At 38.5% G+C, this 16,176-nt stretch overlaps 1 protein-coding gene across 1 annotated transcript; it reads left to right on the top strand.

Annotated features, from left to right (window-relative positions):
- Positions 1-626: 626 nt before the first annotated feature.
- Positions 627-15,975, top strand: LOC104912963 (72 kDa type IV collagenase-like). Its single transcript, XM_010717809.3, has 6 exons — positions 627-836; positions 2,527-2,680; positions 7,870-8,006; positions 9,828-9,987; positions 13,574-13,683; positions 14,941-15,975. Exons 1-6 carry the CDS (start codon positions 725-727, stop codon positions 15,042-15,044), a joined length of 777 nt encoding a protein of 258 aa, XP_010716111.1. The 5' UTR covers positions 627-724; the 3' UTR covers positions 15,045-15,975.
- The last annotated feature ends 201 nt before the right edge of the window (positions 15,976-16,176 follow it).

Below are 16,176 nucleotides of genomic sequence, written 5' to 3'. Positions count from 1 at the left end.
AAAGAGTACTGGGAATTGGAGAGCCCTGCTAAGTTTATATAGTGAATACAAGTATTTAAAGTTAATTGTGTTAATCCTTGCCCTTGTTTGTAATATTGATAAAATTAAATAATATAAACAGCATTTTACACATCTACAAACACGTGCTAGATTCAGGTTTTTGATTATTTTCCTTTTTTGTTTTAGAAGGAAAACAAATGCCATATTTTAGAGACTGTTTGGACATAACTGACAAAAAATGTTCCAACGACAAAAGACTTTTTAAAACTTAGTCTTTGGTACAACAGTGCTGATTCAGGCTTTGTTTAGACACATGACTATTCAGACCTGTTTAACACTTTCATGATTTGAGATCTAGATTGCAAGTTTAATTCTTCTGTGCTTAAAAAATATGATTTTATTTATTACACTTTCTTGTTTCACAGAAGTATTAAGACTGACTGTGTTCAAAGTTACATGTGAAAGTCCAGCAACATCAGCTATAGAAGAGGTTTTAGACTCTCGTGAAATACCATTCTGGATCTATGTATGACATACGTATTTGGAGGCTGTAAATACTATTTTGTTTAGGATTGGGAGACTTGTGACAAATGGAGAGGAAAATGAAACAGTGACTAACCTGCATGGTGCCTTTTTATTTAGATACAAGGCAGCTGATACTAACTTGCTGTGTTATCCAGGATACAGTCTCTTCTTGGTTGCTGCCCATGAATTCGGCCACGCAATGGGATTAGAGCACTCGGAGGACCCCGGAGCTCTCATGGCCCCAATCTACACCTACACCAAGAACTTCCGACTTTCTCAGGATGACATTAAGGGGATCCAGGAGCTATATGGTAAAGTTGTCCCTCATTGGCAGAATTCATCAGAAATGTATGGAGCACAGGTTGAGTTTTGGGTCTCAGAACTCACAGTAGATGTCACAATGCACAATATTGCAAATGCCAGAAACATCCTCTGTTTCTTTCCCTAGTTGCTCCATGTTACTATCAGGGGTCTTACTTTAAACAAATATCACAATTTAAGGATGAGGAGTCATTAAATTTATTGCAATAACAAGAGCCTCCAAACCCCCCTGACAAATGGCTTTCCAGGACAGTGAAATGCTGTGTTTTCCTCTATCTTGAAAAATCTGATGTGGGTGTTTTTGTCTACACAACCCTGATCTTCCCAGCTCACAACCCTTCCCCACAAGGGCAAGAGTTTGTTTCCTGTCCCAGCTGGAAAAAAGTTCACATTGACTTCCCACTACTCAAGTTCTGTAGTGACAATAACATTTGCAGATAAAGCGTGGGAGATTATAGCTGTGTGTAAACGAATTTGGAAGGCTCACAGATAAGTACTTTTATGCTGGTATATCTTTAAAATTCATTACTTTTTTCACAGACATTTAGTAAAATGGATAGAAATAATTATGATTGAAGGCCCTTCTGTTTATCCATTTTCCACCCTGCGAAGGCAGAAATATCCTACAGTCAATTAAGCAGTCTAGAAAAATGCATTTCATTTCTCTTTCTGCACTTTCTACCAGGATATCTTCCTATTCCTATGGCATAGCACTCAGAACCTCAGAAATTATTATCCTTATAATCACGTGAGACCTTCTTTGTCAAAAAACAGGTTTAACTTTTTTCTTGTTTTGTTCTTAGTTCCTTTAATTAAGACTGAGAATTGAGACATGGGCAAGGTTAAGTGAATTTTCTGAACTCACCCAGCATGTCATTAATAGAGCTTAGAATTTAACCCAGTGTTCTCCAGTTACACATCAAAAGCCAAGACAAAACTATGATGGTTCTTTGTAATAACGCTTTGAAATAATACTTACCCAAACTGCATTCTATATAAAACAACTGTTTGGAAAAAAAAAAATTCTTCCATTACTGTTACTTCAAATCAGCTACTCACACACAGTGTTTAACAAAGTTGATCAGTCTGATGTCTAGGGTAAGCCTCGTAACAACCAGAAAATAAAGAACAAACCAGGCAGCAAAGAGCATGTTCTGAAAAGCACGTTTTGATTAGTGTTAAAGACACAAGGACCGTACACAAATTACTCAAAATTCATCTTTATAATCTGCAAAATATTAGCACTTGTAAAAAGAAGAAAAATCCATTTTGATGCCTCTCTCAGCTGAGTTGCAGAGAATTCTGAATAGAAGGACTTCAAAGTGCATTTCTCTTCATTCTACAAATCACTATAATAAAAACTGTAATGGTAACACTCAAACCCAATATAGTCAACCCTGGATCTTTCACTTAAACAGACAGATAAAGACAACAGATACAGCTAGGTGCAGTGTCTCAGGTGGCATCACAGCAGATTCAGGCAGGACTGGAAGCTAAGGCCTTCTCAGCTGGACACAGCCACCCTTCTTTACAAGAACTTCATTAGAATTTTTCCTCTTCAAAGTCTTTCTCAAAGCTATTCCTTTGTATTAATTATGATCATTCACGATCTCTGTTACGGGTGCAGCACTGCATTACAGCATAGTAGAACACCCAGAATCCCTCTGTTCACTCTTGCAGAAGTATCACCTGATGTGGAACCCGGACCAGGGCCAGGACCAGGGCCAGGACCACGTCCTACCCTTGGACCTGTCACTCCAGAGCTCTGCAAGCACGACATTGTATTTGATGGAGTCGCACAAATTAGAGGAGAAATATTTTTCTTCAAAGACAGGTGAGTGAGATAAATTGCTTACTGATGGCATCTGAAGTATCAAACCTGTTCATCAGAGTCTAGGAAGTTATAATTAAGTACAAACTATCATTTCTTCTGTATGCTCAGAGATAGCAACATGTCCTAATGAGCTCCTAGGAGAAAGAAATGGCACATTCTCTTGTTATGGTTAGATGATGCAGCCTCCTGCACACTGCTGGCTCACCATCAGACCAGTGATCAGTTCACCAGGACCTCGCCTCACCAGTAAGTAGTGGTGCTTGGGGCTGTTACACTTTCCAGTGTGCAGGACTTCCCAGCCCATTGTGTAACTGCATGAGGCACCTGTCAGCCTGCTTCCACTGCTTGTTGAGGTCCCCCTGGATGGGAGCACCAGGTAGTCCACTTAGTTTTCTACCACCAGCACGCTTTCTGAGGACACGCTGTCCCTTCATCTAGGCCATTAACAAAGATGCCGAACACTGCTAGATCCAGTACTGTCCCTTGAGATACACCCCCAGTGACTGACCTCCAAACAGACATCATACCACTGATCACACCCTCTGGGGCCTGCTCTTCAGCCAGCCCACCTCACTGACTGCTTATCTAGCCCATGCTTCATCAGCTTCTTTATGAGCATCTTAACATAGACAGTGCCAAAAACCTTTAGAGTCCCTTCCCCTCATTCACCATGCCAGTCATTTCATCACAGAAGGTCGGTCCGTGCTGACTACTCCCAGTCACCTTCATGTCCAAAAGGCTGCTTGTAATTACAGGCCAGTGAGGTAGCTCACATGAGCAGTAATATTGAAATAAATTAATCTTCTCTTAGAGCTACTTTCAAAGAATTTTGAGAGTCTGGAACTTTCAACCTCAGTTGTTTTAGGCAGTTTTGTGGTGATTTTTAACTTCTGGCTTCTGCACTGAGAATATTCATGCCAAGATGTAATGACAGCTGGGCTGGTACTAGTTATAACCAAAACCTGAGCAAAATGCAAGTTACCTCAAGAAAAAAGATCTTGTTCTCATGGTATCTTCAGCCCAATTTTACAGACTAGAGAGCTAAAATTAACCTTGGTGTCTCTGCAGGCTTCTACAGAGTTGCAACCAGGTCAAAAGTGTCAAGTAGCTGGGAAATGTATCCCAACTTCTAAATGTTTACACAATATCTGACCCCCCTCCCACATCTTAAGAGATTTACCAATCTGTAATGTTAATCACAAAATTAGCAATGGAAGAGATGCATTAGGCAGTCTATTACCTGCCAAAGAAGGATTCACTCCCTATAAAACATTTCTGAATGTTTCTACAAGGATAGTAACTCAGCACTGGAAATCCCATTACTTTCAGCCAAGTACAGTTCTGGAGGCACTATCCTTCCTTATTTCATTCCACATAATCTGCACTCCAGAGAAAAGATTCAAATCTGATTCTGGGAACATTTCCAATCTGAACACATCTCAACAGAAGTACTCTATCCAGAACTGGTGACAATAATCTCTGATGCCTCCTCTATCACAATGTTTAAGCAAAACTTGAGTGTAGGCATTACAGTGGCCTGGTCCAAAAAGGGTCTGTTTTTCTCCCATGTGCACAAAGACACAGTTATGGAAATCTGCCAGCAAAACTGTCCTTGGATGGTTTAATCTAGGTTTAGTCCAAAATCATTAAATAATAGTATTATGTGGCACACAGCTGCCATAATTACACATCAAAGTCATTGATGATTAGAACAGGCTCCATGAGTACAAAGGCTCCACAACAGAAGACACAAGAGGCCTTTTTGGTCCAAAAGAACAAATTCCTGATATGTGGCAGGAAAACGAGGCAGCTGCACAGCTGCAGCTTCCACTGCCTTTGCCAGGCCCTGTATTACCCAGCTGCTCAGCAATGAAGAGCATCTCCTAAAGACTGTGAGACTTGGCATCCCCGTGCTTGAGATACTCTAAAGCTCTATTTTCCCTTCTGTAAATCAATGTCTGGTTGATTCATTCATCCTCAGTTGCTGTGAACATTCTTCCAAAGCAACTGAAGATCTAGGACCATGTATTTTTGGTGTGTATGCTCAAATCAAACATCATCTCCTAGCATATATAAACATACAAGTATCTCAGTCTGACATACTGAAACACATTTTCTTTGCTCCTTGACAGATTGTCAACAAATCAAAAATAACCTTTGTAGAATGCTTTCAGTTTCAGCAATGCAGAGACTGTGATTATGTTATTATAACTGGGAATTTTTAATGTTCTCCATTTGTATTACAAGTACTATAAGCAAAAAGGATTTGTTCAATACATCCAGGGGGCTGAGTCCAATACCTCCTGTACTGAGCAGACTCCTACAGCAGCAGGCTCAGGCTCCTTACAAACCAGTCATCTGTAATGGCTAGAAATAGCCCCTGATGGCCAAGAAATGGTCCCACTCTATCAACAGGCCAGCTTCACAGAAAGCCAGCTCTGGACCCTTCTTCCAGTAAGCTGCAGAGTTGGCCTCAGCACCGTGGCCTAACAAGTTTGCCAAAAAAAAGTGTTCCCTTCTGTTAGCATAGTCAGAGAGCTAAAGTATTCACCTCATCTCAGTGCTTTCAAAAACAAAAACACATTCTGAGAGTAAAAATCTTTACAAGTTCCACAGCGCTCACAGCATCCTTTGGCTCACCTGTGGGCTTTGGCTTTCAGCCAGGACCTCCACCTCACTTCTGCTTTCGTGGAGCAGTAACCACACAGGACTTGATTCAGCAAAGAGCAATTTTAAATCAATTTCTAAATCAGCAGAGCAATTCACTACTCTTTGTAATCTGAACAGAATAGAAGCATTTTGCATTCAGGTCCAGGCGGTCGAAGAACTCTGCAAATACAGGACAATCTGTTCATCTGCCTCACTCCTTATCTAACATTCAGCAAAAGCAGACAATTGTTTAATTGTTTTGCTCTGGAACAGATTTGCCTGTCTGTCTTACGGCTCTCAAAATATCAGGCAAGAAACATTATGATTCACTTTTGGAATTCAAAAAACAAAAAGTCTGTTTTGTCATGTGACTTCTAGGATTCGTGAAAATGATCCCAGCTGTCACATTACATAGCCATAGGGGGCAAGTAGCAAAAAAGGAGATCAGATCAGATGAATTCTCTCAAAAAATAATTATTCCTTTTCCTTCAAATCACATCTCAAACCAAATAAATAAATGGGAATACACAGAGAACCACTGACCTTTTAACTGGGACAGTACTTTCATAGCAACCAGAATGTTTGACTACAACCCACCAATTTGGTTCCCCTATACAACTGCATATAATAGTAATTGTACAAGTAATAATGGCAAATACTGTGTTAAAATAGAATGTAAAATACCGAGCATAAAGAAATATGAAATGTCTATACATCTAATATTAAAATTTAACATGAATGAATTTAAACATTTCAAAATTTTCGAAGAGAATTGGGAAAGCCAAAGAAGTATTTCCACCATTTCCTCAATAAGAGCAGTAGAAATAAAAACACTTCTTACTCAATCCAAAAACAAAAGGAAATACAACTTCGACAAAGATTCCCTTTCCAAGAGAAAACCTTACCATTTCAACGTGTGCTTTAATAAAACCTCCTGTGTTCAAGTCTCCGCTGGCTCTAAAAAGTTTGGAACTCGTGCAGATAGCAATTATTAGTGCTGACTCAGCCGTAAATCAGTTCCAAATTTGACTAAGAATCCTATAACCTGCATTTTTAAAGGAGCTACTTTTATGAATGCAGTGTTAGAAAGATTTGTTATGTGGATTTCCATTTTATATCATATTAAATCTACTTTTCTGTCTAAAACAAGATGCACAAAATACATTTTATCATTACCTTTTACAGCATTTCACATGCACTTTAAAACTGTCCTAAGAGTAAACATCTTATTTTTCTCTTTTCCAAACAGAAGGTTATGATATATGCTGATATATTTTTGTACACATTAAAAATACATCTGTGCTTGCAAAATGAGAGTGAATTCCTTACAACTACATTATTAGTACCATATGTCTGATTTTAATTAATATATATTTTTAATGGAGAGAGAAACAACAATGCACTTTGCCAGTTGCACTGTTCCTCATTTCAAACACTATTTAGTACATGGCAACAAATTATACTTGCAGATGCATTTCAAAATGATTTATTTGTCCTAGCTAGTACTGTTTGTTCACAGTCAAATGTCTGTTAATAAAAACACAGGAATTTATCATACGAATTTAGGACTGATTCTCCAAGTTTTGGATTGAAATATATAAATAAATCACTTTCAGCTCCTAGGTTTCAAAAGGTTTAATTATTCTGGTTAGGAACAGGTAATGATAACTTATTCTCTGCAAAAAAATCATATGCCAGTTGCACCTTGATCTTCAGCAACAAAATAATAGTGAAAGCTGCTTAACCTGAGAATTTCATAGCGACAGGCTTGGGGCAAGAATGATTCCACGAGCCTGCTGATTCTTCATTTTATGACAATGGCAAAACTTCTATTTTGCTGAAGAAAAAAGCTGCTTGTTCCGTGGAGGAGGAAATGGCAGTGCCATTTTGAGTACCAAAGGCCCTCAACACAAAGCTTTGCCATTTGAAGATAATTACAGCTTTCTAAAGTTTAAGTCAAACGGTGATCCTACTCACACATAAAATATCCAATAAATTTTCCTCTGCATTTCTCTAGTGAGCATTTTTAGAGCTAGCAGTTTCTTTTACAGCCAAGCTCACTTCCAAGCAGACTGATATACCACTGTTAAATTTGAACCTCTAGTCACTACAGTGGTAATTGCAAGAGCAATCCATGGAATACCGATCACTGCTTTTGTCAAATGCTCATCCATCTGCTCCACACACAGCAGCAGGAGAGCTCTAATAGTTTAAATGCTCTGTAAATGAGTTTATTTGTATAATCAAAGCACAGAATATATTTTGCTCTGATGCAAAAAGTGACATGTACTCCAAAGCAATCAGCATAAGCAATGTAGTCTGCAGCTTGCAACTTATTATGCAACTGTTTTAGCAATACATTTCTAAATGATTTGGTTTTGCAGCCACTGCAGGAAAACAATTATAAGTGTGTGCTGCTGCTAACGTGTGTGCATGTACGTGTATACATGCACTTGTGGCCTTTGCCAGAAATGATGAGAAACAGATGTGCTGGTGAATTAGTTCATTGTAAACCTCGTACTATTTTGTGTTCTGCTCAGATTCATGTGGAGAACTGTAAACCCTCGAGGAAAACCCACAGGTCCTCTTCTTGTTGCTACATTCTGGCCTGATCTACCAGAGAAAATCGATGCTGTCTACGAGTCCCCTCAGGATGAGAAGGCTGTATTTTTTGCAGGTACTGCTTTTAGTTTTAAATGTAATTACGCATTTGCATAAATGCTGCATTGAAGTTCAGGTTCCTCTGAGTTGTAACCGGGCCAGGGAACAGCCTGCTGAGAGTAAGCATAGCCAGGGGGTATGATGGCAGATACCTAATATCCTGTACTGAGGACATCGCAACAAAGGCTGGATCTGAAAGGCTCCGAACAGCATACAGCCCCCATTACAGCAAAAGGGAGCCAGCAGCACCCAGAAAGAAGCATTCAACTATAAGCAGGACTAAACCAGAGTTACTACTTCATACACAAAGCCACCCAACATCCATTCCTGCGTTTTCTTTCTGTTTCCTCTCATGATAAGCTATTGTCTCTGTGCATGTTGCTTGGGAATGTTACATCTTTTGTTCCCATGCCTCTCCTCCTCTTCTCCTTTGCCAAACACTGACTTCTACTTTGGCATCCAAGGATCTGCTTTGGTGGCTCACCAGCAGAGGACAAAGGGGCCGTGCTCACTGCCTGCACCAGAGGGAGGAGATGAGGCAGCACTGCTCTGGCCATCTGGAGTCACACGTATGGTTCAGCTGTACCGGCCAACTGAGCAGAGCTGGGAAGGCTCTATGAAAAACTGAGCCAGCAAAAACTAGGCTCCAGTATCTACCAAAAACATGACTAAACATCTCCAATCATATAAAAACCACATGGCCCACGCTCCTGTACATTTTCTGTACAGGATGGAAAAGAGTAATGGTAATTTATGCCATATATCTCAAAGGCTATTTCCTTTAGTTTACATGAGAGAAAAAAAGCTTTAAGATGTCTTATTTCAGCCAAGTCAAAATGCTTTAAGAGTTGGATATACTATACATAATTCTATTACATGTGCATCTCTCTCCCTTTCTTTATATTTTCCAGGAAAAGAAATATAACTAACCTGCTTTAAATAAGAACTCTTCAGACCATCAAAGACTGGTTTGAAAGTGGCCTGTAACTTAACTATCTCAAAATGCTTGGGAGTGAGAACCATCCTTTGCTTCTGAAGTGGCAACTGCTCAGGAGCTCAAGGGCTACACTTTATAGCTTTATTATATTAAATGCTTTCCTTCCCACTATCTGTATCATAGAATCTAGGAAAAATCCTTTCATGAACGAGTCTTTCCGTGGCTTTCAGTGAATCTTATTAGGTGTTTACTAAGCTACTAATCCATGTAAGGAATGTAGAAACAGACCTCTTCCACCACAACGTATTTGGAGAGAAATTAGAAAATGTCATATGACAAAAAAGACAACACAAATATGAATTCTGGGCAAAAACAACCTGGTAACAGCTCAATAAATTTGCTGAAGAAAACAAACCAAAGAGACAAATTGCTGAATAAAACAAATAGAGGGTGAGCATGAGTTTCTGCATTTGATCCATATTGATCCAAGTCTGGTTAACAGTGTCTGATAACACAGAAGATTATGAAAGAGTAACTATTTGTTTTACAACACCCAAACTATACTTTTTTCTTTCTTTCTTTCTTTTTAAAGAGCTGTACATTTGGCAATCTCTTTGGTTCAGAGCTCAGAAAAATGAAACAGACAAGAAATAGGAAGCAAAAGCACACTGAAATGATACATTTTACTGAGAGGCAAAAACAGAAATTGTGATCTCAGTACATCTGCACTCTAATTTAGTACTCTAATTTACTTACTCTGATTTTTTCTGTCACAGACAGAAAAATACTACAAAAACTAGTAGTACAATTAGTACAATGAAAACTGCCATATCCAAGTATAAAAGAAGAAATATTCCTATGTGCCTGATTAATAAGCAGTTCGTTTTTTCCCTTTCTTAGGAAATGAGTACTGGGTTTATACAGCCAGCAACCTGGATAGGGGCTATCCAAAGAAACTCACCAGCCTGGGACTACCCCCCGACGTGCAACGCGTTGATGCAGTCTTCAACTGGGGCAGAAACAAGAAGACATATATTTTCTCTGGAGACAGATACTGGAAGTAAGAGACATGGAAGGGGTGGTATGCTGTTAGACAAGATCATATCTCTAATGCTGAATGCACATTCAGGTTTGGGAGGCAAGAATTAAGCTGATTGTTTTCATCCCTGGCCAACTCAAAATGAGGGCTGCTGGGACAGCACTGACAGTGGTGTTGAGCAAGGGCGGTGAGAGAGGATGCTGAGATGAGAGATACCACCAAGAGAGAGCTTCCATATGATAGCAGGAGGTTAGCATGTAATTGAGGTAACAGCTTCCAAGAGAAGAGGAGATCTGGGTGTCCATCTCAGACTGCCCACCACTAACAACTCGTCCCCCTCAAGCCCTGTATCTGAGCAGCCACCCCAGTCAGTCCCAGGCTCTTAAGAGGGGCACATTGTCTCTACTGGTGAGTAGAAACTGGTGGGAGAAAGCTCTGAGAGGACCTCCTAAACACTGGGGTGATCACCAGTCATCTGAAACTAAAAACTGGATTGCCTTCAAAATTCTTGCACTAAGCCAACAGGTTTGAAGGCGCTGCATGCAAAAGAAACAACCTGTGACTACTAAAACACACTGCAGATGACTGCAGTCCCATTGGCAGTTGATGTACCAGTCACTGATGCATTTGTTTACTCACAGAGTTGGCACTGAGGAGATCTGAACAAACCGCAAAAAGTCTGTTAGTACTTTGGGAAAAATCTAGGTTTCTAATTTGTTTTAACCATCTTTGCAATCTTTTTCATGTTTCCACTACATCTCAGGGAAGCTCTGTTGCAAGTAAGACCACAGATATTCACAGAAGTCTTTACATGTATACTTGGGGTAGGGCTCCTGTTCAAAAGACTGTCTAAGATGCAAAATATGATGTAACTATCAACTAAGCTCTCATGCCATTTTATTATCAAAAGAATTCTTGGATTGTGATGGAGACTAAACACCCTAATCAGTACGGGATCTAATTGTGTTAGTATAACCATCAACAGTTTCACCAGAGGCTTCATGTTTTAGGTAAGTAAGGGCCTATTTCTAAGGAAGGAAATAAGATGCATGGACTTGCCTAAGGTTATACAGCAACCTGTGGCAGAGCTGGGTATTGAGCTACATTTATCTAAGTATCCAAGTACTTCAGGGCCCTCAGACTGCAATCGAGCTGGCCAGTAACCTGCTGCAAAAACACACTGTGCAGGAAAGATATCAGACAGAGATGAGGAAAGAAATGTCTTCAAAATGTGCAAAGATTAATGTGTTTGAAATAAACATCCTAGATTGTGCCTGACAAAAAGCGTTACTAAATATACTTAATAGAATTTCAGTACCTTATTCTCTAGGAGATGTGGCACAAAAGATCATTTTAAAAAGCAGACACTTTGGTGCTTTGAGGACCTGGGTGCTGCCCATCAGAACAGGGGGGGACCAGAACAGAAACACTAACTCCAGCATTCATTATCAGAGATCTCTTCCTGAAACAGGACTTCACTCTAGGAATGCAGCCATTAAGCAATGGGCTGAACATTGAACCACTCATAAATTGACAACGTAGAGAAAAGTTAAAAATCAGAAACGTTAACCATGAAAAGATTCACAAGATATGAGTCCTTTCTGAGACACAATCTATATGAAAATGTAAAAGAAAGTATAACTGAGTCCATTTTACATAAACATTAATTTCATATTATCATCAAATTGGATTACTGTCTTTTTTATGGCCTATTGGCTGGGGATTCCCGTAAGTAAGTAACATATCATTTCACAACGCTCCATTAATCATAACATTATGACAGAGCACAGGAACATGTTGCCCAGAGAGGCTGTGGAGTCTATTTCTACAGAGATATTCAAAACCTGTCTGGATGTCTACCTGTGCAACCTATTGTAAGGAAGTGCTTTAGCAGAGAGATTGGACTCAATGATCTCTTGAGATCCCTTCCAACCCCTGCAATTCCATGCCTCTGGGATTACTTTGAAGACTCTTATCCATTATCTCTAGGAAAAATGAAAATTTAAAAGCTGAAGATTTTACTCACTTTATAATGTTGCAGAGATCATCTTGTTAAATGAATTCAAGTAGTTTTAATACAGTCATTTGCAATACTTGCAATTCCTAACAAGAGCTACAGACTATGAGTTAGCAAAACTGCTGGTCTGTATCAAACATTGTTTTGATTAACTATATTCCAGGGCCCCCAGGTAATTCATCATTCTAGCCAGACTGTATTCCTATCAAAGTACCTTATCAACTTAGTCACTGCAAAATGCATAATTTATTAAGAAATAAGAATAATCTGAGGTGATTTTTATCTGTTTAAAGATGAAATCAAAATATTTGAGGAAAAAAATACATCTAACAGATGCAATAATATTTGAGTCTGTTTTATTTTATACAAGGACTCTGCCACAGAACTGACGTAGTTACATACCATAATACTCTCCTTGCTATTATCACACTTGCTTTAAATGGATTTTCCTCCAGCCCCAAGCTATTTGAATGTTATTATAACAAAGTGAAGTTATGCGAGACAGAGGAAGAGAAGCTGGCTCAGGTTCCTCACCTGCAGTTTTAAAGCTATGTAGCAAATAACTTGATTTTCTTTAAATATCCAAAGAAAACACAGGAAGCAATTTAAATTAATTACACAAATCATTTTTAAGCAAGATGCTGCTCATTTGTACCAGTGTACCATAGGATACAAACCAAGTACTTCCATGTGGTAATGGGGAAAGGTGACCAAAACCAGAAAGAAAGATCATACACACTTCCCTCCCTCCAGTGTTGGCTACAGACAACCTCTCTGAAATCTGCTGGGTTTAAAGAGATGCTGCTAGAGTCACTGAGGCTTCATATGCATTGGAAGCCAAACTACATCCTGTGTCATTGCTCCCTGGGGCAACTCCACCTTTCAAACTCAGCACTGACTCCAAACTTTAAGTCAGAAAAAGGGGGAAGCATCTTCTGCAGAGCCCCTGATCATCTGGAGCTGCAGATACATGCAGGCCCACTCACTTCTGAAGGACACTGCAAAGAAGCTACAAGATTTATTGAAGTTGTGTGGATTTGCTTCAGATGAGGTTTTATCTTCAAAGCACAGTGTGAAAACCATTGTGTTTTTCAAAGAAATGAATATATTTTTTAACATGGCCTTTATCTTTTGACTGTCACAAAGAGAAAAAGAACTGTGTGAAAATAATAGAGTTTTTAAATGAAAAGTTAAGGAAAGTAATTTGTAATTTAGTAACAATCCATCAATCAAGTGGTGTACAAGCATACAATTTCAAGTAGGATTTTTTTTAAATCCCCATTAAAATTAAAACCTTTACATGTTGGTTGTTCCTTGAAAAGTCACCTTCCCTAGAATTTGGCATTTTGAAGCTACACCTGTGAAAAATGTTTTGCTAAGCAAAGTCTCAGTTCAGTGAGAGCTGCGTTTCCAGAAGAGACTTCACATGGTATAAAGTTTATCAGGAATAAGGACAATGAAATGGAAGCAATGTTACAACCTCATTTCCATTTGATTGCTTTGCACAATCACAGGAGGACTCCCTGCAAAATTAAGTTAAATTTCTACATTAAGTACAGATTTGTAATGTATGGATATAATTCACTTCAGGTACAATGAAGAAAAGAAAAAAATGGAGCTTGCATCCCCAAAATTCATTGCGGATTCTTGGAACGGAGTTCCAGATAACCTCGATGCTGTCCTGGGTCTCACTGACAGCGGTAAGCTATAGTCTGATTTAAGTCACTAGCTCTTTTATTTGTCTCCTTGACATTACTGCACACTTTAATTTCTTCTGGTCCATAAATCAGAGCCAAATTGCCATTCAGATTTGCAGGCTTCCAGTTCAAACTTTATTGATATTTTTCCACTGAACACCAGTTGATAACTACATCCTACTGATCACAGCTTAAGCTTTTTGAAATGAAACATTTACAGAACACAACTTCCCCTGGAATTTTTTTTATCCAAACAAGTAATAATGGTTTCCCTAATATCTCTTTTAACAAAGCTTATTTAATTTCAGTTTGCATTCTATCAGTTACTTCCACTGCACTGAACACTGTGCAAATATTAACAAGGCAAGAAACAGTCTTTAGTAGAATTTTACTCCTGTTCTTTCCTTCTATTTTCTTAGCAATAGTAATAGCCATAATAAGGCCATATATAACTTGTTAAGGTGCTCTCCATTCGTATGTCGTTTTGACCTAGAAACCCCCTATACAAATGTCAGGCTGTTACATAAATGAAGAGCTACCCATGATGGAGTCTCTTTGAAAAACTAAAGAAAACCTGCATTTGAATCTGTGACAATTTGACATCAATTTTGGCATGGGGAAAATCAGCTTGCTGGAGAGCTCTTTATCTCTCATAGCTTGAGAGAACAAATAAATGGCTTCTGCCTTCCAGCACCTAAAGCACAGGAAGTCTTAATGCCAAAGGCCACGATCAGGCCAGGCTCAGTTATTTGAAAGTTTCCCAACTTCTTGACTACCCTTCAGGCATGCAGACCCAGCACCATTTCTGCATCATCCTCTTGTGGCACAGCCAGAACTAGAGCATGATATTCCCTTGATCACAGACACTAACAAGTGCTATTTTCCTTCCCTCACTTCCCAACCTTAAATTATTTATTTATTTTATCCTAGCAATTTCTGCTGACAGCTTGGCCCAAGGTTTCATATGGCCTCTTATGTTGCTCAGATAAGTGTAAATATCTGGAAGCATCGCTAACCTCACATGAGTCCCAAGTTGATTACATTTTCAGCATCAATTTTGCCAGCAAATATTTCTGCCCGGAAAGTTATGGCTCACAAAATGGTTTTAAAAAAAAACACAACACATTTTTAATGTGTGTAAATATTTCAGGAAATAACTCCCATAGTTCATTAAGATTTGTGAAATTAAACAAAAAAACTTTGATCAAAGATTTTGTGCTCTACAGTCGATTGAGTGTACCATTCTGTTTACCTTCACAGGGTACACCTACTTTTTCAAAGACCAGTACTATCTACAAATGGAGGACAAGAGTTTGAAGATTGTTAAAATTGGCAAGATAAGTTCTGACTGGTTGGGTTGCTGAACTGTAGAATATATTAATAACCAAATATTTACTTTTTTGTTATATACCTTATCTGTAATTAGAAATAGATCTGAATGTCAATTACTGGACCAGTCTGGTACTGGCACCAAAACATTAAGTACCAGTACTGTACACATCTGGTAATTTAAAAGTGTTTGCCTCCTCAACATACAAAAGATGTTTACGTATATATTCTGGTACAATTTTTCAGTTTTTGTGCTAGTCATAGCAATGCTAGTAACAGAACATGCACGGTTCTTTATTTCCCTGGTGCTTGAAGAAAGCATTGAAATCATTGGAGACTGGATCAGGCCCCTGTGTTAGATACATCTCAAATAGCCTCAAGTAAGATGTACCAGCAGTGCACTTTGATTTTTTTAATTTTTTTTTTAAATACAACTCTTTTATAAATAGATGGTTTGTCTTAATGTTTTTAACCCTCTTGCGAGTTTGATCATTACTTCCATTTATTTACATAATGATACAGAAAGACTGTCAAAGGCACAGGTTGCCTCGGGATTTGATTTGTATTGATGCATGATGGAATCATGGCAAGAAACTGTATTAAAGTATTGTTTTAAAGTACTTTCTATTTTAAAACCTTAGTTCAACTTAGCAATTTGCTTCCTGCACTTTGTTACTGCTCTATAACTTGTCTATACAGACAGAATGACTCAGATTTTTTAAGTCAATGCATTATACACAGAAGTCAAGTATTATTGTTTACCTTGTTTTATTTTCCTGTTCTTTATAATATTGAGTTTTTGTTTGGTTAGGCTTTCTGCTTACGCATTGGGAACAGAGGGAGTTCTTTTCACATTTGATGGAATGTTTCTCGTTTAAAAAAAAAGTAAAAATAAATTCAGGAAACAACGTCCCAAACATGAAATGCCAATGATACAAATAAAATTAAATTACACTGCCAACACTTCTCATGGCTGTGCTTCCTTGTATCATTTGGAATTAGAAATTCAGTAGTACATTACAGTGAAATACCTGTCGAGGGATGGGCAGTATAGGATATAACTGTGTACTGGATTTATTTAGAAATCTAGGTTAACTTTTCTATCACTACAAAGCCCTCTGCCTTTTCAGAACAGTTTACAGCCTATTATCCATACTTTTCCTTCTT

This window comes from Meleagris gallopavo, chromosome 13 (assembly GCF_000146605.3).
Source record: "Meleagris gallopavo isolate NT-WF06-2002-E0010 breed Aviagen turkey brand Nicholas breeding stock chromosome 13, Turkey_5.1, whole genome shotgun sequence".
In the NCBI taxonomy this organism is placed as follows: domain Eukaryota; kingdom Metazoa; phylum Chordata; class Aves; order Galliformes; family Phasianidae; genus Meleagris; species Meleagris gallopavo.
The sequence above is the reverse complement of the archived record's forward strand: the minus strand, read 5'-3'. Positions and strand labels throughout refer to the sequence as shown.

Excerpts from the sequence above, each read along its gene's own strand:
- LOC104912963 (XM_010717809.3), top strand. The coding sequence starts at position 725 with ATGGGATTAGAGCACTCGGAGGACCCCGGAGCTCTCATGGCCCCAATC. Across the intron at positions 837-2,526 it reads GGGGATCCAGGAGCTATATG|AAGTATCACCTGATGTGGAA; the intron begins GTAAAGTTGTCC and ends TCACTCTTGCAG. Across the intron at positions 2,681-7,869 it reads ATATTTTTCTTCAAAGACAG|ATTCATGTGGAGAACTGTAA; the intron begins GTGAGTGAGATA and ends TGTTCTGCTCAG.